General features: G+C 35.7%; 2 protein-coding genes across 8 annotated transcripts; both read right to left on the bottom strand.

Annotated features, from left to right (window-relative positions):
* LOC109362395 (nucleolin-like) lies at positions 527-5,936 on the bottom strand. Of its 5 annotated transcripts, none has more exons than XM_019608144.1 (12): positions 5,461-5,936; positions 3,799-4,349; positions 3,626-3,715; positions 3,256-3,495; positions 2,645-2,866; positions 2,281-2,566; positions 1,858-2,186; positions 1,639-1,748; positions 1,442-1,551; positions 1,275-1,354; positions 1,106-1,202; positions 527-940 (listed from the first exon to the last, which is right to left on the bottom strand). In XM_019608144.1, the coding sequence occupies exons 1-11, from the start codon at positions 5,708-5,710 to the stop codon at positions 1,107-1,109; spliced, it is 2,364 nt and encodes a 787-aa protein (XP_019463689.1). In that variant the 5' UTR covers positions 5,711-5,936; the 3' UTR covers positions 527-940; position 1,106. The 5 variants fall into 5 exon arrangements, with proteins under 5 accessions (XP_019463689.1, XP_019463690.1, XP_019463692.1 ...); XM_019608145.1 differs by having other exon boundaries at positions 527-988; positions 3,799-4,352; positions 5,464-5,936; XM_019608147.1 differs by having other exon boundaries at positions 527-871; positions 3,799-4,352; positions 5,464-5,936.
* LOC109362396 (actin-related protein 4-like) lies at positions 7,759-23,604 on the bottom strand. 3 transcript variants are annotated; one of them, XM_019608149.1, is made up of 20 exons: positions 23,350-23,603; positions 23,160-23,251; positions 21,681-21,821; positions 21,507-21,580; positions 20,892-20,972; positions 20,745-20,805; positions 20,589-20,638; positions 19,355-19,409; positions 18,069-18,146; positions 17,918-17,971; positions 16,725-16,778; positions 16,591-16,651; positions 16,145-16,196; positions 15,833-15,899; positions 11,036-11,098; positions 10,877-10,939; positions 10,445-10,507; positions 9,746-9,810; positions 8,573-8,641; positions 7,759-8,099 (listed from the first exon to the last, which is right to left on the bottom strand). In XM_019608149.1, exons 1-20 carry the CDS (start codon positions 23,360-23,362, stop codon positions 8,054-8,056), a joined length of 1,302 nt encoding a protein of 433 aa, XP_019463694.1. In that variant the 5' UTR covers positions 23,363-23,603; the 3' UTR covers positions 7,759-8,053. The 3 variants fall into 3 exon arrangements, with proteins under 3 accessions (XP_019463694.1, XP_019463695.1, XP_019463696.1); XM_019608150.1 differs by lacking the exon at positions 10,877-10,939 and having other exon boundaries at positions 23,350-23,604; XM_019608151.1 differs by lacking the exons at positions 10,877-10,939; positions 11,036-11,098 and having other exon boundaries at positions 23,350-23,604.

Raw genomic sequence — 23,784 nt, 5'->3', positions numbered from 1 at the left:
TCTTTAGCATTGTCCTGGATTCCCCTCAGTACCAGAAACAAGTAATTACCAGTGAAGTGCATCATGCTTTTCAAGATGACACTCAAATCCCAAGAAACAAAGTTTGTAAGTCACACAAATCTCAAGAAACTAATCTTTTGAGTTTATTAATTGCTGAAGTAGAGCCCTTACTACTACTACTTGCCCAACAAATTGCTTGTTAGATCACATCTGTTCTGATCATAGGACTTTAAAAAAGTAATCCAAAGTATCTAAACATCTCTTTTGAGATGTAAAATAATGGACCAACTTTATGATATATTGAGCAGGTAAAAAATCCAATAAGCCCTAACCAAATAGCAGCATCTCTAGTCTTGGTCTCTGTCCAAGTAGAAAGTAACATGGAACAGTCACACACTATCCACCCATATGGTGTCATAAAGCAAGGTTTTATTACACATCACTACTCAATTAGTTCAATCTGTTCTGATCATAGGGCTTTAAAAAAGTAATCCAAGTAACTAAACATTCCATTTGAGATTTAAAATAATGAACCAACTTTATGATAAATTGAGCAGGTACAAGATCCAATAAGCCCTAACCAAATAGCAGCATCTCTAGCCTTGGTCTCTGCCCAAGTGGAAAGTAAGATGGAAGAGTCACATATTATCCACCCATATGGTGTCATAAATCAAGGTTTTATTACACATCACTGCTTAATACTTCTCTTCTCATCTCTAAGTAACTTGAGTCCATACAGCATAAATTCAAGAACTGATAATACATCACATCCTGATGAGAAGACCCAAGATATAAGTTTGAATTGACAACCTAGTTTTCTGACAAACTCCGTAGAAAAAGGCTTATAACCAGCAACATTCTTGTCTCCAAATTGTATGCATCATAACATGTAGAAGCTTCAAAGGTCATCCTACAGCAACCTCTCTTTATGATATCAAATCTGTCATAGACAAACACTGGTGACCAGAATGTCCAACGTTCGCCAGCCCTTAACGGAAAATAGAGATGCCATTCGAGAATAGAGATATCTCTCTAGAAAATATTCTTTTATTATATGTATCCTTGTGTACTCTACAAAATGCAATGTAATTATTAGATGACTTACCTCAATAATATGACCCAGATCCACCACCACCCATGTAACTGCTACCACTACCCGTACCCCTTCCAGAATACGTTGATGAATACGAGCTGCCACCAACCTACACAAAGGAGCAATAATGGTTAAAAATATATAAAAAATAGAACCTAATAAGAAAGGCCATGAACATTACATCACTTCCACGAGAGATGTAATCACCACCATAACTTGACGAGTACATGCCACCACCAACATCACTACCACCAAAAGAACCTGGCGTACAACACACAAGATGTAAGGACTAAGAAAACAAATTATGATGTTACAACAACAAATTAGACTATTAGAAACAAAACCAACCTCCATCGTAACTCATGCCCTGTCGGCTGCTATACATTCCATGTGAATCTTGACCAGAAATAGAACTTCTGCTGCTGCTACCATATCCCAGACTAGACCTTCCAAGTCTACCAAACAATATACAGGGAATAAACTACAATATGATAATGGCATTTAGGGTGGAAGGAATGTAAGAAACCAAATTATATATCACTAACCTATCACCATAAGCATCTCCATACTGTGAAGCAGTACCATCGTATTCATAGCTCAATCGAGCTCTTGATTGGCGAGCACCAGTATCAGCATATCTTGGAGGAACATCATCCTTATAGCAAACAAAAAGTAATGATTTTCATTTACAAAATCAAGCTTACAGAACTAAAATGAAATCCAAATCAATACAATCAGAACAAATGTGCACAAATAATACTAACTATGGCAGCATAAGAACGCTTTGACCCAGACAGAGTATCATAATCACGAGGCCGTCCTTCACGGTAACTTGAATGAGAAGGAGGAGGAGGTGGAGTCCTCTCAAACCTTTGGCCATAGCCATCATCCACATAACCTCTCCTTGGTGCAGCATGAGATGTACTTCTAGGGAGATCAGAGTAGCTAGGGCCACGGGCTGGGTAATCCCTGTAAGATGGGCGTCTCTCAGAGACCACTCTTGAGCCATAATCTGCAGCAACTCTTCTTGGAGGTAGCAGATCCTCATGTCGACTGTAATTTCTCTTAATGCTACTTCTTGGATATGCAGGAGCTAACGAGAGATACAGTAGAACATTAATCATAAAGGAAGAATAGAGAATAAGTCTGTTAAAAAAAGCTTAAGATAAAAACTGTATACAACATACCAGCCTGTCTGCTATCATAGGATCTAGCCGGAGGATCCACCGGCCTACTTCTTACTGGTATGGACATGACAGGACGTCTATCTCTCATACTAATAGGCCTGACTGGCGGAAGACGACTTCCATTTCCTCTAACCCCACGGGGAGGAGGGAAACTACGCGGTGCAGGTCGGCTCCATGAAGGCCTTCGCATTAATCCAGATCCGCGACTTGAACGGTAGTCCCCGTGACTAACATGTCTTCCATGGCCTCTCTGAAGTGGCCTTGACAATCTAGCCCTAACTTTTGCCTGAAAGAAGATGAAAGCTTTATAAAACACCCAATTTAACTATTCCATATATACAGTTATTCAAACAGAGAGACATACCTTCTTGTCACCTTCACCCAACTCCGTACCAGTGATGCTTTCAGCACACCTTACAGCAGCTTCATGTGTGCCAAATGTAACAAATCCATAGTCCATCCTGCGAGCAGCTGGCATATTCCTGGCAAGCTCAATCTTTTCAATCTCCCCATATTTCTTAAGAAGATCCCGAACATAATCTTCATCCCACGAAGGAGGCAATGCATCAATAAACAAAGTCTTAACCTGAAACTCAAACACACTAGATCAGAGCAAATAAAAGGTAAATTATCCGTTAAACACCAAAGACCACTTCAAGATAGCTTGCCCACTAATAATCTAAAGTGTCATTATCTGCTCAACCTTAAAAACAAATTCAATTACAATCGTTTAACTTACTAATTTAATTGCCAACCATAAAAGTAAGCCAAGGTGATTTTATATAAAAAAAATAATACAAGAAAATTGTAATATCCAAAATGTAGACACATAAAAAATCAACCACAATTGGAGTTGAGAACCAGCAGAGATGTTGACAGCAACCCAAATGCTTCAACAAGGACAAAGAACCATACAACAAAGGTCCCATATAGCAATCACTGGTAAAAACAAGGATTTCAAATTCAGAAAAATACCTGTGCCATAATTTCATCACCCGGGTCAATAAAGGAATCTGCAAAGGAAACCTTTGCAGGCTTATCAACTCCAAATACAGTATCTCTCTTCTGAAGTCGCTTAAAGGCATCCATAGCTTCTGAGCGGGAGTGAAATTCCAAAAATGCAAATCCACGGCTCATTCCTTTATCATTACTATCTTCTACTAATGTCACATCCTCAACGTTTGTAACTCCATAATGTTTCAACTTCTCCTTTAACTGGCACCAGAAATTGGATTAACAGTCAGAAACTCAGCAAACTTAATCAAGAGAAAGTCACCAGTTAAGACAACTTAAGCCTTGAATGTCAAAAGATGGCAAAGAAATAGACCCAAAGAATTAAACTTACAGCTTCCTTAGTCCATGTCTTGCATATGTTACCCAAATAGAGAGTATCACTGTCCTGACTAGGAGTAACACCACATCGTTTGCCATTAATCTGAAATTAAAATTATAAAAACATATGAATTAATACGATAACAGTTTGAATTCCACTCAAATGTCATGAAAATAAAAAATTACCACTGGATTTTTTAGCTCTGCTACAGCTCGCTTTGCTTGTTCGACAGTTTCAAAGCGCAAAAATGCAAATCCCTTGTTCTTTTTAGTCTGAGGATTCATCATTAGCCTGACTTCGGTAACCACCCCAACAACACTGAAAACCTTCTTCAGATCATCTTCAGTGGCATCCTTGTCTAGCCCCCCAACAAACACTTCAAATTCTTTCCGCTTTCGCCTCTCTTTTACAACTTCACGGTGTTCTTCCTCCACATCATCCATCTGAGCATGCTCATGCTCCTCACCAGCATGCTCATCATCCTCTTCACCTTCGAGTACATCATGAACATATTCAACTTCTTCGTCACCGGTATCAACCTCTTCTTCACCAACATTTTCTTCTGGCTCTACTTCTACATCCTCTTCTACTTCATGAACCTCATCTGGTTCAATTTCCTTCTCATCATAATCAACTCCACCATACTCCTCAGGTTCATACTCAGGATCATTATCCTCCAAATCTAATTGTTCATCTTTTTCATATTCATCTATAGACTCCTTAACCGCCTCTTCATCATCTGTCACACAATACAGATCTCAAATTATCCAATGACAGAAGACCTATATTTCTAACATCATAGTATGTTATATTAGGGTAGTCCATTTTCGTAGTGGACCCTCATCATTAATTAATGAAACCCTTTCCATCATTATGTACCATTTAAACATACTTATCATAAAATACGCTGGTTCCTTATTATAATTACTGGTTCATCCCCCTTAATCAATAAAGAGCAAAAGTTGGTATAAAAACACAATAACAAGCTTTAGAATTTAGATACACAGAAAACGCAAAAACTATATATGATTGCTAGTATATTCTGACTAAGATACTATCAAGAAAACAAAACAACAACAACAATCAAGCCTTAATCCCACTAGGTGGAGTCGGCTACATGAATCGAACAATGCCTATTGATTATCATAAATCATGTCCTTTGAGTCATTGACAAAGGATTGAGCTCTAAATCTTTCCTAATCATTTCACTATTGGTGTTTCTTGGCTTCCCTCTACCCCTTGAAAGTGGACTAACCTCCACTTGATCAACTCTCCTCACCCAGGCTTCTAACGGTCTTCTATACACATGCCCAAACAACTTAAAGAGCGATTCTACCATCTTTTTTACCTATCCCAACTTTCCCCATAATACATTCATTCATAATCCTGTCTTGTGCATTGTGTTCACTATCTAACGCAACATTCCATCTCTGGTACATTGAGTTTATTCTATTGTTGATATTTTACCGCTCAAAATTCAGTCCATATAAAATTGTGGGTCTTATAGTTATGCAGTAAAATTCCCCCTTAAGTTTGAGTGACATTTTTCTATCACATATAATAACGTACTCTGCCGTTTCATCCACCCTGCATGAATATCATATGCTTTGCACATCCCTCAATGTATTTCTCCATTGTGATGTACGATTGACCAATGATAATTAAAATTTTACAAGCAAGGAACCCAAACTATACAATCACCAAATTAAAACTCTAGCACAAGAACAATATAAAATTTGACATGTACCCAATGAATATTAATGACCAATATTGGAACTTTGACAAATCACACCTCGCATAACAGCCCCAAACAAATCACAACTCATATCACATCGCGAAAAGGGACTTACTTTTCACCACAGGCAATTCATCAAACACATGGCCTACATGTTGTTCTTCATCAGCTTCAGCAACCTTTTGGTTCATATCAATAGACTTATCTTCAACCTTGGGTTCTTCTTCAATAACCAGCTTTTCTTCTTCAACCTTCACAACTTCTTCATGTTGATCCTTCTGTGAAGCCTTTGTTGGAGTCCCTCTGCCACCCCTCTTTCTACCACTCGCTGAACCACCTCTCTTAACCGTTCTTGGAGGCATTGTTCGAAAACCCTAAATTTCACAAACGAGAACTACACCACTTTTTTGGGACCGGGGGAATAAGGGAACCCGAATTTGACGCAATTGATGAATTGAAAACCTAGATAATCGAATCCCAAATCGAAAATTGAGAATAAAAGGTAACACTAGAGTGAGAGTAGAGATCGAGAGAAAGGGGAAAAGTAAAACCCTAAGGGAAATATAGAGTTGAATTTATATTAGAAATTCTTCCTAAGAATGAATAGTAATATTAGTAAAAAAAAAAAAAAAAAATTAGTACCGATTTAAGTTTTATTAGTTATACTCAATTTAAAATTTCTCTTCCTTTTTTCTCATCACTTATTGCACTTACTCATTTGATATGTGTTGAATCTAAGAAAATGAATGGTGAAAAAATTAAGTGTAAGTTAAATTAGGTGTAAACAAATTCCTCCTCAATATTCAAATAAATAATATGAGTTAAAATATAAAATTAGTATAACCTTTCACTAATATCAAAATATGAACTAAATTAGTGCATATAAATTTTGTGAGGAATAAATTGGGTTACTCCTAAAATATAACAGTGCTTAGAAAATTATCCATGGTCACTATTAACATTCTTATGTAAATTAAATTAAACTTAAATCCCCTAATGTTTTTATATAATTATTCATCACAAACATATTTAAAAATAACACATCACCTCACATTGATTGCTAAGATGATGTGATGAAAAAATATTTAGCATCTCTAATTCCATAAAGTTGATTGTTGAGAGTTAAATGAAAAAAATCTTAATGATTGGGAGGTTTAGTTTGCTACAATTTATTTTGGTTCAAGGGTTTTTCCTCCACATTTTAATCTTTAGTTAAGTTTGTGTTTTCCCACCTTTAATTTATTCATGAGTTAATTAACCTCTTAATTTAGGTGAGAGTTTAATGGACATAATAGAAAAGTCGCATACTATACAGAAGTAGATAAGTTAAATAATTTGTAAAGTGATTGATTGATATACCTTATACTTTCAGGATTTAGATCAAGATCTATCAGTGTTATATTCACTTAACTCATGAATTTAGATATCCTAATTTAGATTGAATTCAAAGGATTTATTTTGCTTATACTTTATGCCTCTATAAATTTCCTCTTATTTGTTCTTCATTATTTTGAACCATTCACTAAGTTTTATTGTTCTTCTAGAGTTATTGGAAGGGGGAAGAAAAAGCTCAAAAATCATGAAACACATGTATGATATGACTTTGAGGTATTCAATTTTCATTCTTTTTCATTTAACACTTAACTCGTGAATAGACCATAAGATATGACAAATAACTTCAGTCATTACCTCCATCTTCATGTCTTTTCGGTTAAAATAACTTTGTTTAATTCGAATAAAGGTGCATTTTTTTTAAATTTTATTTTGGCCTTTTATCTAGGAATGACTACGGGGCGGATCGAAGTCGAGTTTGTACATATCCAAACCCTAAATTCGAAACCTGAAGTCAAACTCAACGAAGTTGAAAATAAAGATATCATCCTCAAACTTTTTGAATTTCAAGTAACCCGAAAATAATAAATATACTAAAGAAAGTATAGTATCATTTTTGTTTCATTTTTCTTTAACATTTTTATTTTCTCTCGTATTATTAGAAGAGCCAATAACATGTAAAGTAAAATTAGAAGTTAAAAACAGTAGACACATGATAGAACTTTCAATTTTAAATTGAATTACATCGCTTCGGGGCAAATTCGGGATATGGTCTCTATTCTATCAAACTCAAACCCGAAAATTAAACTCGGGTAAAACCCGAAACCAATCCATTGAGTTTTTCCCGTGAAATTCGGGTTGGGTTCGCACAGGTACCCATGGGTTTGGTTTTCATTGTCACCCCTACTTTTATCATTATGTAAGTGTCATATCAATTTGTACTATTCATTATCTAACCATATAACATGCCTTATTTTCACAAGAATGTATTATTTTTTATGAAATCAAAGAAAGAGGAAATAGAAAAAACAGTGAAAAGATAAGGGCATAACTGTAAAAGGACAATTTATCAGGACCAGAGTGAATAATATACAACTTTTGCAACAACTAAATAACTATTATCCATAGAAGCAAAACCCAAATGTAAAAATGACTCTGTTACACACTCTAAAGTACACTTGATATCAGTATAAATAGATTACAGCTAAAACTAGTTTGTGATGCATTCTTGAGGACAATAATTAAGTTAGAAGGTAAACTAATAGGAAAATCTATCAATAGGGGAAGAAAAGCCAATTCAGAAACAAAAGCTAGTAGTCTTCAGCTTTTGATGAGAAGATTTATGAGATCATCAAGATAATCAAAAGCTCAACTTAAGGACATCTTCTTTGAATATATGAAGCTCCATGTTCTTCATACCTATCAAAAATGCATTCAAATAATTTACTTAAGTTTTGTTGTTATCCACTTGAGGCCAAAATTTTGAAGCATAATTTGATAGTATTGTATTTTTTTATGAGGAAAAGTAATAGAAGGGTAAATGTACAATATATTTCAAAATTTATGCACTGGTATAACCATTGTTTTAAATTGCACAGCAAAATTACGGCCACAATATTGTAGTTTCAGAAATCTCTGCAACGGTATCGCAACCGTGTCATCCACACTTCCCCACAATTTTCCATAATTGCAGTAAAACAGAATGTAACCGCAACCACGACAACATTTTAAAACACTGGGTATAACCGAGGTTTAAATTCTGGTTGCGGATTACATTTTTTAACTGCAATTACTAAAACAGCAATATTAAAGTCATAATTCAGAATGCAAATTGCAACTCAAAACCATTGTATAAGTATAACCATAAGTTCGGGTAAATAATTGATAATTACTCAGTCTTGGAGAACCACATTTGCTGGAAAGAGCCAAGGGAGGCCAATATACTCCCTCCTATCCAAACACTGCACATAATATCACACTCATGAGTTAGAGGATACATTGTTTATAATGCATAAACAATCACTACCACAAAATTGAAAATGCATTAAAAAATCCCAAATCTAGTGTAACTAGATAACAAAATCTACATGGAAGGAGAAGAACACATTGATCAAACCATTTAAGATGGTTTATAGTTCCTATGCACCAAACAAGCTAGCATGGCAGATTTGTACTCACAGCATCTCTACATACCATTGTGAATTTTGATCCTATGTTTCAAGTAGTATTTTACCTCTTAATTTAGCCCCAGTGGTTCGAATGGAAAAGCTTTAAATTTATAAGCATACCAAAGAAACCACATAACTGACATTTGCAGCGAAATTCGAGGTAAGTAAAAGAGTTATTAATTGATACATCAGAGATAGAAATGAACAAATTAACACACAGCCCAAACAACTCCTTTTTTATTTGAAAATTCAATCATATAAGAGTTAGTTTATATGAGATGTTGATAAATAAAAGGTATGAATAAAATATGCCTCTTGTAAAATGTTAAATGATCAAATAATTCTTTAGGTGTTTGGAGTGTTGTTCTCCAATAAGAACAGAACATGTATAACAGATGTTACAAATTGTGCTTTCTTTGATGAGCCACCACAAATGTTTTTAATAGAAAACAACACTACAAGCACCCAAACAATTGTAGGTAAGTTTTGTCCAACATCATTGTTGTGTGATATGAATGTTTAATGTTTAATTAGCTTTGTCAATAAATGGGGAAATATTCTGCTTTCCATCTGAATATAACCATAGCCACTTTATATACTGCTGATATTTATAATTTGAAGGCCAAGAATTAATCATACAAAAACAAATTTCTTGATTTATGTTGAACCTGTGACAACTAGATTAATAATATTACTCAGATATACTAGAAATCTAATCCTCAGCATGCAATAGCTTAAGCTTACTGGTTTCCATATTTGGAGATTACCAAAGTAGAATTTACCAAATGCAGTGAAAATATAGAAGTCCTACTTATTAGGCTATTTTGGATGGTCGGAAAGGGGGCAAATAAGAATGGAAATCATAATGGATGCTTGAAAGAGAAATAGATATCCCACCTAAACCTTCTTTCAGTTGCATTTCCACTGGCCAATACTTTTACTCTAGCGGCGTGAGGGGATTCCTGCATCAGAAATGATATTGTCATCAACTTTTACAGCCATAACTAACTTATACAGCCTTTTGAAGATCATAGACAATTACATGCTACCTAATAATTTAATTCAAAGAGATCCAGTAAGTGTTCATAAGATATGAGCTCAAATCTGATTATTAAAAGAAATTTTGATAAGGTTTTAAGCTTCATTTTCTTTTCTTAAAAGTGCCAGAGTGCAGAAGCTGAAGCTACAGGCTTCTAATGCAGTTCAACCATGATCTTATAAAGGTAGTTTCAATTAAAATACAAAATAGCAACAACAAAAAATTCAAAATGTTATATAATGATTCAGCAATATATCCCGCAGAAAAGTTCCAAAGATAGCATTTTCAGATTAAAACTGCCATCCATTCAATTTAGTATTCCTAACAAGACTTCCAGTATTCCATTCACATTCACCTTGTTTCTGATAACTGTTCTTTTTTATTAAGATAATTGGTTAGGAAAGAGATATAAAAGATCATGGACTCAGACAATATCATCCTAAAAATATGCAAAGGAAACAATACACTAGCTCAAACGCGCTCTCCAATAAAAATTAGAAACATAGTTAAATAGAAACCAAGCTTTTTAAGCCAAGAACCTATTCACTTAAGTTTACCTCTAGCAATTCTTTCTCGAGGCGTTCCTTCAATTGCTGCATTGAAGCTGTGCCACCTGCAAGCTGCATGTGATAAATAGAATCAATTCTTTAGCTGAGTCCAAGTCGGGGTGAAAATATGCCACGCTTTGCATAAATAGGTTTTGTCAGTAACCTAATGTAGCCTTTTTGCTACGGTTTGAATGATCTATTTATAAAAATGTATAAGCCTAGTTTGGCCTGAACACTTATTTAAAACCCCACATTACATAAAGATATTCATATAGGCCAAAAATGAAACTTTTGGTGAAAATAATTATACTACACCAATATATAGCATCCTACCAAAAATGCAAACATATGGTTTCATGAAATGTTTGTCATGTGATGAAATAAACACTATCAGTATATATAAACACAGTCAAAAGAGAAGGCAACAATAAATAACATTACCAGTATGCTACTAAATAATTCTCTTCGAATGTCTACATCACACTTATTAATACTATCTATAACCTGCAAATATTCAAAGAAATATTAAAACCATCAGCATCAGGAGGAAAAATAGTTAAATCCCAAAAGGACAACAATATTCACGTTGAATTAGATTACCATTTGAGGTAAGCCACGAACTGTAGGAGCAATTTCTGCAAAGCTCTCCATGCCCGGAATTGTCTTTAATTTACAACCATTCATATAAGGAAATCAGTACACAGAAAAGCAAAATCACAGGAGCATTGATTCTGAAGTAATTTACATCAGCACAGAACACAACATTGGACTAGCAGGAATGGGCACCGCACACTCTGCAACTTACACCAGCTCAATTTGCATGAGTTATTTGGGTAAAGAGAGAGGAAAATGATGCTTTGAAGAAGCATAACTGTTTATTATAACCAAATGAGATGAAGAACACGAAGAGGTCCCCCATTTCCAACCCCCAAACCGACAGTTATCCATTTTTCAACCCCCAAAATATCCCCAGAAGCCTATTGTAAACGTGAGAATGAGCAAAGAAGAACAGAGAATTGAAACTGAATCTGAGATAAAAGTGTAACTGAATTTTGGCTGTTACAAGATATTTTGTATTTATGAAAAGTTCAGAAATACAAGAGAGGGAACTCTTATTTATAGAGTTCCAATAAGAGCAATATTGTTTGGTAAGCAGAATAGCTAAAACCTATAGATACAAGAAGGAATAAAACTATTCCTAACAAACAAATTACCAAACTAACTAACACACTGTTATTACAAAATAACAGTGAGTTCTAATACAACCCCCTAGAAGCCAAAGGTAGATCAGCAATGCAGACTTGAAGTTGTTTTCTGAGGGTGATGAATCTTGTAGGAGATAGTGGCTTGGTGAGCACATCTGCAGTTTGAAAGGTAGCTGGGATGTGCTTGACTTGTAGTGACTTGTTTTGGATCTTTTCTCTGACAAAGAACAAGTCAAGCTCAATATGCTTAATCCTTTGATGAAGGATAGGGTTATGAGCCATAGCCACTGTACTAAGATTATCACAGAGAAGAAGCGGAGCAGTATACGCAAACTGTAATTCAGTGAGGAGGGATTGCACCCACAAAAACTCTTGAGCAAACAAAGCTAGACTCCTGTATTCAGCCTCAGTACTGGACCTGGAGACAGTTTGTTGTTTCTAGGACCACCAGGTGACAAGGTTAGGCTCAACAAATAGACAAGCCCCTGATGTGGATTTTCTATCATCACAGTCTGATGCCCAGTCAGCATCACAGAACCCCTTAAGGACCAAAGGAGAGGAAGAAAGAGCAGGTTGCAGATGCAAACCATGGCCTTGAGTGCCATTTAAGTACCTTAAGATCCTTTTCACAGCTGCCCAATGCTCTTCTAGAGGAGCAGATAAGAATTGACAGACTTTATTTACTGAGTATGCTAGATCAGGTCTTCTTATAGTGGCATATTGGAGAGCACCAACTATAGACCTATACAGAGAAGGATTTTCAAAGTAATTGGACCCTTCTTTAGTCAGTTTGCAGTTAGAGAGCATAGGAGAAGACATAGGCTTAGCTCCACTCATATTAGCTCTTTCAATGAGATCCTGATGTACTTAGATTGTGAGAAAAGTATTGATTTGTCCTTGAGATATTTAACTTCAATTCCCAGAAAATAATCAAGTGTGCCAAGGTCTTTTGAAGCAAAGGCAATGCTAAGATTATCAATTAGAGCCCTGATGTGAGGAAGAGATGATCCTGTGATGATAATATCATCAACATAGACTAAGGCAAACAATCTGTAGGTAGTGGACTTGTGGATAAAAAGAGAATTATCACACTTGTTGGTGCTAAAGCCAAGTTTGATAAGGGTCTCCTTTAGCTTTTCAAACCATTGCCAAGGGGCCTGCTTGAGCCTATATAGAGACTTGTTAAGCTTACAAACTAAAGACTTGTCCTTGTCTGGAAACCCCATAGGTTGTTGCATATAAACTTCTTCATTGAGATGCCCATTAAGGAAAGCATTATTAATGTCAAGTTGTTGAATGGTCCAATGATAGGTGAGAGCCAAGGTGAGTAAAATCCTTACAGTGATAGGTTTTACCACAGGGGAAAAAGTTTCATTATAATCAACACCAAGCTTCTGATGAAACCCTTTAGCCACTAACCGAGCCTTATACCTGTTGATAGAGCCATTTGGGTTTTCTTTCACTCGAAAAACCCACTTGCAGCCAATGGCTTGCTTTGTTGGAGGAAGAGGCACAAGAGACCAAGTATCTGATTTTATGAAGGCATCATATTCTTCTTTCATAGCAGAAGCCCAAACAGGATCAGCCAAGGCAGGCTTAGTTGAAGTAGGCTCAATGTGAGCTAAGTAAGCTCTAGGGTAAATGGTTTTAAAGATCCTTGACTTAGACCTAGTTTGCATAGGACGAGATGAAGTAGGAACAGAAACTGACTCTCTACGTGTAGAGGTAAGACTAGGATCAGAGTCAGTAGACACAGGGTCAGTGGTTTGACTAGACTCAGTAGGGACATCAAGATTGTTTGGAGGGGACAAATTATTAGACAGAGGTATAGACTCACTGATGTTAGTGTTGACACTAAGGTATTTGATGAGGAGAACCAGAGGAGACAGGACTAACTGGAGTAGGAACAGAGGGACTGAAGGAGGAAACAGGACTAAGTGTGTGTGAGGGAACAGGAGTAGGGTTATGAAAAATTAAAATCTGATCTGGAGATGTAGTGGTTGTAGGAGTGGATGAAGAAGACTGAAAGGGTGAAGCATAGGGAAATCTATGTTCATTAAACACAACATCTTTGGATATGACAATTTTACCATCACTAGCAAGACACTTGTACCCTTTGTGAGACAGTGAATACCCTAAGAAGGTACATCCAGAGGATCTAAAGTCTAACCTGTGTTTGTTAAAGGGGTGGGAAAGCAAGAGCAGCCAAAAACTCTTAAGGAGAGGTAGTCTGGACTAGTATGAAAACGTAGTGTATGGGGAGATTGGTAAGCTAGTTTGGGAGAAGGCATTATGTTTATTAGGTGAACAACTGTAAGAAAAGCATGATCCCAAAACTTCAAAGGAAGACACCCATGAGCTAATAAGGCTAAACCAATCTCTACAATGTGCCTGTGTTTTCTCTCAACTGTCCCATTTTGGTGATGAGTATGAGGACAAGCTACTCTATGAGAAATACCCAACGTGGTCAGATAAGAAGTGAAAGGCCTAAATTCCCCACCCCAATCACTTTGGACAGATTTTACAGTTTTATTGAACTGAGTTTTGACCATTGTAAGGAAGGTATCAAACAAAGTGATGGTGTCTGACTTTAATTTTAGCAAATAGATCCAGGTGCGTCTAGTGGCTGAATCAATAAGTGAAAAATAATATCTAAAGCCAGTGGTGGAGTCAACAGGTGCAGGTCCCATAGATCAACATAAAGCAAATCAAAGGAATTGGGATATGTATTAACAAAGTCAGAAGCATGCAATTTATAAGATTTGCCTAGACAACAAGCAGAGCAAAAATCCAAAACACTTTTATTGCAGTGAGAAATTTTACAAGTAGTAAGAATATTAGAAACAACTTTGTCATTAGCATGCCCTAACCTACAATGCCAAAGGAAGTAAGTAGATGAACCACTAGTAGTGTTGTGTACAATTTTATTAACAGAGAAAGGAAAACTAGGAGTAACTTGTTGCTTAGAGACATCAATAGTGGAAGGTCTTGGACAGATGGAAGGCTGCAGATAATGAAAAGCATAGAGTCCCTCTGAAGTGAGAGTTCCTCTTAGCAGAACCTGATCAATAGCCTGAGATTTGACAAAATAATGGTAAGGATGAAATTCAAAATAACAAAGATTATCTTGTGCAAATTGTACTAAGTAAATTTTTGGTAATAGCTGGAACAAGCAGTAAATTTCTAAGACCATTAAATTGAGATGGAAGTCCTTCATTGCATCCCCTAGGTACAAAAGGTGACAACCCATCAAGAGTACAATCAATGTGTCCAGCTAGGGTTATAGGAGATCCAATTGAAATCAAAGAATCAACAATCACCTTGATCTTCATGAGATACTCTAAAATCGTACTTGAACCTTTAACAATTGACCTTAATTGAGCCCTAAGTTGCCTACCTTTGGCTTTTGTTTGTGCATGGCAATACTCACTAATTTCATGCCAAAGCTGAAACGAATGTCTACAACCAACAGCTCCAGGTTGCAGATCTGGTGAAAGAGAGTTGAGAAGCCACGAAAGGATCATTTGATCCTGTTCTTCCTAGCTTATATATGTTGGATTAACGCGAGAGAGAAGACGACCCTCTTCTCGTCGGTATTTTCTGGAATATCATCACCAGAAACAAACCTAATTGCGCGATTCGATGTGAGAACTGCCACAGTGAACTGTTTCCACACAAGAAAGTTGTGTTCAGTGAGCTTCGTTAACGGAAGAGGAAGAGTGAGGGAAGGAGAAGAAGTGCGCAGAGGAGAAGCCATGGATGGAGGAGGAGAACCAAGATCTTCAGTAATATGAGCCATTGGAGGCATGATACCATGTAAACGTGAGAATGAGCAAAGAAGAAAAGAGAATTGAAATTGAATCTGAGAGAAAAGTGTAACTGAATTTTAGCAGTTACAGGATATTTTGTATTTATGAAAACTTGAGAAATACAAGAGAGGGAACTCTTATTTATAGGGTTCCAATAAGAGCAATATTGCTTGGTAAGCAGAATAGCTAAAACCTACAGATACAAGAAGGAATAAAACTATTCCTAACAAACAAATTACCAAACTAACTAACACATTGTTATTACAAAATAACAGTGAGTTCTAATACCTAGCATATTTCTGAGAACATGCTATATCGAAAACTGTTGATATCAGATGAACAAGAATATAGACTGATCAAATCTTCGAATTCAGGCCACACACCTGAACCAGGGACGGAGTAAAAAGAACATCTGGAATCTTAAATCTATCAGCACCAATTTCAATTGTCCTGTGTTGCACAAAAAATAAAGTAGTTACAAAATGATAACCCTGGATAATAAATTATGCGCACAAAAATTAAAGTAGTTACAAAATGATAACCCTGATAATAAAATATGCATCAACCAGAAGCAATAATTAGGCTATGATGCTATGAGGTACAAAAAAATAGCATAGGATAAAAGCAAGTATTTCAAAGATAAAACATAATTCAATCTATCCTCACTATTTCTGATTATTATAACTTTAACTTACTGGCCATCAGGAAGCTCATATGCTGTCGTTGGGATGTTCGAATATGCACTCTCTACCACACAAAAAAAAAAGAACATTAGATGCCATACATGGAATATATGGAAACTGCTTCTATTCAACTCTATTGGAGCCAGAAAGGTAAAGCATATTCTAGAGCTCAAAAGAATTAACTGAAAACATGCATTTGATTGTAATTAAGTCAGATTATTTAAAATAGTACACATGACTTACAAGAGAGTACATAGAGCAAATAAAGAAAATCAAGTCAGGAGGAGTGACAAATCAAGCCATGTAGCATGCACTATTGTAGAGGTATGTATATGGGGATAGAGAGAAGAAAAACATAAAACCTAGGCATTTACACACTAATGCCTTCATAAGAACACAAGCATGACACCAATAGGATTCATAACATCACACTGGATGAAAAGAACAAGTAGACAAACCATCATATGGAGTATCTGGAGCTCGACACACAGACTCCTTGATATCACTAGCAATCAACCTCTGTCACAACAGAACAGTCATCAGGTGAAGGAAACGAAACATCTAATTAGTAATTACATGGTCAGACACAGACCTGGGCGTATAGTTTGTAGCTTTCAGTAGTATTCGGAAAATCAAGATCAACAGTCTGTGTAGTCATAAAAAAACATAGATTTAAGAAATAATAACAATTCATGTATGATCAAAAGTGAAAAGTAAAACACAAAAAAACTAAATCAAGTTGCTTTTATGTCACAAAGAAAGAGAACACTGAGCAAGTTTCATCAATTGTGCCCCAAAAGTTCTAGAGTTTTTTAATTCAATATTTGTTAGATAAATTATTAATAGATATGGGGTTACAAATGTAATTGGGAAAAATAAATATTAGATGCCTGCACAATTTCTATCTTCATTGTCCTTATATACCTAACATTGTTATCTGATTAACAGCTAAATATTCAGATTGACATTCTAAATTTGTGCGAGAATCATTAACAGATCTACTTCCAGTAGATCAAGTGAATAAGATGTAAATTGTTTACCTCATGTCACACAACAGCAGTGTGCTACTATATGTAAATGTTAAGAAATTTAATGCATTAATTGATAATTGGTCAAGAAAGTTAAAGAGGAACTATCAGTTAATTGAGATGAGATTATGAGAAAAATGAAGCTTTGAAACTATCCAGATGCGCTGGAGGTGCAAAAGAGGACAAATCTCCCATATTGACCATGATCAAAATCAAATTTAGAGAAGAAAAAGGAACATCTTGATGTCTTGCTATTAGAGTATAAGACTCAGAGTAGTGTGTTTATCAAGTGTAAGTTAGAAGTACAGGCATGTTGTACATTCTCCTCTTCTGAGTCAGCAGAGAAGGTTAGGCAGTTACATTTCCACCTGATATAAATATCAGACTCCTCTTGCATTTGCAGTCTATCAAATCATAATAACAGAAACAGTTTCTTCTCATTCTCTCTCTCTCTCTCTACATATATATATATATATATATATATATATCTTTCTCCACTATATATATATATATATATTCTCGCTCAGTTTCTATCACTAACATGGAATCATAGCAAGGGCTGCTCAGTGCACGAGTCTCTCACTTAGTGGGTTGGGGATGGTAGATTCATGCAGTCTTATCCCCGAGAATGAAGAAGTTGTTTCCGAGATTTGAACCCTTGACCTCTTGGTCACTAAGCAGCAACCTTTCAGTGGCACCACGGCTCACCCTCTAAAATCTGATATTCAAAAGTCATTAAAATGAAAACAATGCATACCTGCAACTCTCCAGGACGTATTTCCTTTCTCCTAAAAGAATACCGTGGTTTTATCTGTCACAAAGAAAGGGAGAAATGTCAGGGAGATGAAAACATAGCAACAATACTTCATATGAGCATTGAAAAACAGTAGCTAATGTTTGTTACTCACCACAATACCCTTGCTTTCCAAGCTTTTCATCAAGCAGTCTGTAAGAAATTCACCTCCAATTGGAGTGGTTGCAACAGCCTTCTCGTGTAAACAAAATGAAAGATACGACCACACAGGAACAATCACAAAATTAGCCAAATCTCTGATATATATAAAGAAAAAAGAATGACAGTCATTATGCATGTATAGATAATGGAATAATGTATATCTTGTTAACAGGAGAGAGATTATCTCCTGAAACTCACTCAATGACTGACACTTGTCATATTTCTATTTTTATTTTTTATTTACTTTAAAAATATGACAAGTGTCTGTCATTGAGTGGGTATCAGGAGATAATCTCTCTCCTGGTACTAGGATATACATTATTCCCATAGATCATAGAAGGAGAAATATTATTCATTTTTGTGGTTAGATTTTATGGTTTTGGTAGAAGTGGAGAGGCTAGATTTTGTGACATTGTGCACTACGTGCCACAATATGGTGTTTTTTTGCTTAGAGCATAACTTTTGTACTTTTAAGGAGGTTTCTTTGGCTCACTTGATTTGGGATAAGATTATCTGGTTCGTATCTATTGGGTGCAAAGCTCATAGCCTTTTTTATCTCAAACTATGCGCCGAGGGATTGTGAAGCTTGCTACAGTGATTTTCTCTTTTTCCATGTTTTTGTTGTTGTATTCTTCGTTTAAGATAGTTTTTATCCTTCCAAATCTTCATAATTCTTTCCGTTCATTGTGATAAATTACTTATTTGATAAAAAATAATTGAAGAAATGTTAACTTGTAAATACCATGGTATGAATTCTGTCATACAACTTTAAAATTAGTAATACTGTTGCACTAAATAATGATCAATGATTGATTAATATAGATAATAGTCCACAAATATTTGTTCCATGTATATGTCTACATAACTTCAAATATATGCATCTTATATACTGAAAGACAAACAATAATTACATGATTAGAATATTTATAATTAGATCAATTTTTCAGGACTTGCTTTAAAAAATTTAACGTCTATATTTCCCATTGTTTAGCAATCATTTCAAATATATTGATCAGTTGTTTCAACCTCTAAACCTTAAATCAAACCATAAAACAACCAATCCAAATTAAGAAACAGTGGTGTACTGCAGACAGAACTACAGATGAAATGGCCATAAGTAATACTACACACACAAGAAATTGGATAGCAAACGAAATACACAAAATTTAACAAAATATATGAATCAGTTTAGTTACATGACAACAAGTTAATTCTATTTGATTAATTTGCAAGGAATACCTTCTGAAGAACATAGCCATCATGTACTGGCACAACTGTAGTTGATCCCCCACCACTAAGTACAAGAAAACCTCTCATCAGGAATGCTTCAACAATATGCAGATATGAGAAATAAATAATGTAGAACTAATATTGCAGGTATTATTTCTCTGTATTTTGAAGTTTCTCAACCTCAATTGATATAAAAGGTACAAAAAATTAACAAATATAAAAGATTTAAAACTAAAAGAAAACAGATCAACCCAGTTAATATATGAAGGCCCGCCTTAATTAAGCACCCACCAAGCACAAGTCCACAACTGAGATACAACACTGTCTAAAAGGAAAACAGAAAACAAGAAAGGAAGGCGCAGGATGGCACCTTGATGAAGGCCCATACAGCACCACCCAAGCTTCAACTTATATTCTCAGAAAGGGGGCACCAACCCAGAGGAAAACAACCTCAGATCAAAACGGGAGAACAGCGCAGGATCTCTAAATAAAGGGCAAGGGGTAAGGGGAATCGGCACAGAAATGGGCGAACAGCCAAAAATAGGTTTGGGGTCGAGGTTCTTTAATACTGAGGTGGAATTGGTTTTTATCTTGGATCCGCCACCAAAAACAGTGGCTTTGATAGGATCATCCAATCCCAATGATTCTACAAGCAAACATATCCATCCAGGACAAATCTCACAGACCAAGTTTGAGCCTGTATTCAGATCAGAGACTTCAGCAAAGATAGTGAAATCATGCAATTTTATGAAGTGGCTCGCAACTCTAACAAATTTGGAAAAGTTAACATACACGTAATAAAGAAACTTAACACTATTATCCTGCAGATGAATATACACAATTACCTCATTCCTTTGATAATGTTTGCTTTGGAGTAAGCAAAAGCCTCTTGATGTTTATTTCACACTATTAAGTGTTACAATTATAAGAATTTGTATTTTAGATCTAAAGTCAATATAACAATTTTATTATGTGTCATTCTTGACTTTTTTTTAATTGTGATTACATATATAAATCCTCCTTTATCTTGAAACTCAAGCAAATTCAAAAGCCCTCCAACTCTCGAACTATATTTCATAAAAAATTGGACATCTAAGACGTAATGAGATAAGACAACAATGTCTTGCCTCATGAATATAAAATATCTAGAAAGTTTATAACAGGCATTAACAGAAGGCTTGTCTCTCCATATCAATATTACCAAAAAATAAGATTACTAGACCACGACTTTGTGATCTCTTACCAATCAACAACTAATGACGTAGCACGACCTGATGCGAAAGAAGTCAAAACCTATATGCCAAGCAAAAGAAATAAATTATCAATATTTTCTTCATTCTTACTCCATAGTGTATATTATTAAGTTAGAGGTAAGGTCAGTGAAGAACTATTCACTTACAGCATTCTTTGCCAAGAACAATGCAGGTGCTTTGTACTTCTCAAACATAAGCTCTGCTGCCCTGCAAGAATCACAACAAGCTGAACCATACATATGATGTTTTAAACTGAGATCTTGATTCTACATAATAGGTATTAGATACAATACCTTTCCCGCTGTTGTTGAGTGTTAGAAGAAGGTTCTGCAAGAAGCATGGGATGCTCTTTAGGATCAATCAATAAGCACTCCCTACCCAAAAAAAGAAGAATGCCAAGATAAGAATAAAGCAATCCCTATAATAATACTTATAAAAAACATACAAGTGAACAATTATTACAACCTTGAAAAGAAAACATTGTGCAGTGAACACATTTGACTTTAACCATGTCTGAAAAAACTACCAACAGCAAACAAGCCTGAGTCCACGAGGTGGGTTCATTTAGCTACGTCAATCAAACAATATTTAAGAATATACTAAATGATCTCGTAAGATTTATTCCCTATTCATATTCACTGCACAAACAATAGATTGTGGATGTGGGTTGTCAAACATAAATAAAAGATCTCATACTCATCCTGAATTTCTAACGCACTTTTGCACATTAAATACAGGTATCAGATCATCAAGTACACTTTGGACCATTGATTATTAAAAAAACAACAGGAGCTGCTCCAGAACCTTAACAAACGCCAACCACATGTGCCATAAAACAAAACAAAAATGTAGCAAAGCTATAATCATACTACACAAATCAAACAAATATATAGATAATCAGTCAGAACCTGAAGGCATGATCCCATATGCTATCAACAATATCCCAGTCAGCAACAATTCCATCCTTAAATGGAGACAGCACCTGAAGTCATAGAAAAAATAGATAACTACACCTATTCATTATAAAATATCTTTATATTATTAATCAAGCCTAATGTAGAAGATCATTACATAAGTTTTACCTCCATATGGTCTCTGCGGTACCCCAAGGACTGAGATCCTACATACAGTTTCCTCTTTCCCTTGTCTTTCTCAGCAGACACAGAGCTCTTTTCAGCATTATCTGATTCATCAATATCCATGTGATCAACTGCTCCAGCAACCTAAATTCACATAAATCAAGACAACTTCCCACCATTAGATTACAATATTCAATATCAATTAGTAAACTTTCAATAGATTGTCTACATGTTATAGACTAAAAAACCACAGATTACACTATCAAGCAGTACTACTTTATCACCACAGGAAATGACAGTGTCAACTTCATTACTTTCGGAGAGCAAAACAGTATCTCTATTAAAAATAACAATATAAAAAAGCTGAGAGCAATAAATGAAGGATAGCAACAACAACAATAGCAAAGCATCTTTCTCGCCACTAGGTGCTATCATAAATTATGTCTGACATTTAAATCCTTCCCAATAGTTTTGCCTATATTAGACCACCATCCCCATGGGGATGGAGAAGGGAGGGGACTCAACTAGTGGAAAAAATCCACAACCCCTTCGGGTTATCCTACACTTAGAAGAAGAAGTAGAAAAAGGAATAAATATAGTAAAGTGGTCTCCCTCTGCCTCTAGAGGTTGGGGTTCCCTTCATCTAGTGTGTTTTTGGTAACACTGCAAATAAACTTATAAGCTAGTTAAGCTAGTGCACTATTATTTGACCAAAATTAAGCTATGTGTTGGTGTTTGGCAATGAGGCTTATTTCAATAAGCTACTTACGGTAGCTTATGAGCTTATATGGTAGGGACTTATTTCATTTTACACCAACCAACTACTTTATCATTGAATTACCAAACATCTCGATTTAGCATCTAGTTAATCATCACTCAACTTCCATCTCCTAGCTTATAAACCTCCAGCTAGTTTATCAGTTGTGGCAAACAAAGCCTTAACCTAAGGTTGGACTCATCCACGACCGGGGAGCCTCCAACCACCGGGAGTCTCATTACCGGGCATAGGAAGAGTGAAGAGTCACAGGTAAGGCACCAAGTCTTGAACCAAAATCTTAAGGCAACGGTTCCATAGGTGGTTTTCACTTATAAACTCTTCCTCTATTCCATCATATCCAATGTGAGACTCCACACTTGAATATGCCCAACACCTACTCTACTTATGCCACATCAACATAAGCAAGATTCTACCATCTTCTCAACAATAGTTGATACCCTGAATAAGGGCATCCTAATGCATGGAACTCTCAAGTCTGAGGGGTACATGTATGCAGTCTTATCCTCGCAAGCAAACTTGTTTCCACGATTTACATGACCTCTAAGTCACAAGACAGACAAACTTACCATTGCACCGAGACTCACCCTCTAGAATAGTCATTACCATTAAATGCTGGAAATTACACTTTGGGGGAGAATATCATTAAACACAAGAAAAACCAAAAAACTTTTAGGGTTCAAAAAGAGTATGAGAAATACACTTACAGAAGGAAAGACAGCCTTGGGAGCATCTTCACCAGCATAACCAGCTTTGCATGTGTGTGAACCCAAGTCAACTACTATCGCTGATACTTCATCTATTCATTCAACAAATCAACACAATAAAACCAAAAATTCAGAAGATTAAGAAGAAGGAGAGTTACAATGTGGAAAGAAAACTTGATTTGACACTAACCTCCGCCATACATGGCTGCAGAGTGATTCTACGAGCTCGAAGAGTGAATTAGGGTTTTGAATTATTCAATTTTCTGTCTTTAGGGTTTAAGGAGCAAATAAAGTGAGAAGGAAATTCCGACAACACGGAGCGCCGCCGCAGAGGTTTCCGGCGGAGGAGGGACGGTGGCGGCGGAGGTGGGTGCAGCGTTGAGAAAGAAAAAGGTTAGGGTACGTTGAGAGTTACAATTCGTAGATAAACCCAAAAGGGTAAAACGGTCAGCACATTAATTAGGTTATAATTCAAAATTTCAAATAATTAAATTAAAAATCATGAATCTCTAGTTCAACGTTGTAAAATCAGATTTCTAATTTGCAACTATCAATTTCTTTGTGACAAATTATCATTGGAACCGGTGTTCTTAAAACCGATCAGGGTACTGGTATGTATAATGTA

Source organism: Lupinus angustifolius, chromosome LG12, assembly GCF_001865875.1.
Source record: "Lupinus angustifolius cultivar Tanjil chromosome LG12, LupAngTanjil_v1.0, whole genome shotgun sequence".
Taxonomy (NCBI): Eukaryota; Viridiplantae; Streptophyta; class Magnoliopsida; order Fabales; family Fabaceae; genus Lupinus; species Lupinus angustifolius.
Note: the sequence above shows the minus strand (reverse complement) of the source record. Positions and strands in the feature narration are given on the sequence as shown.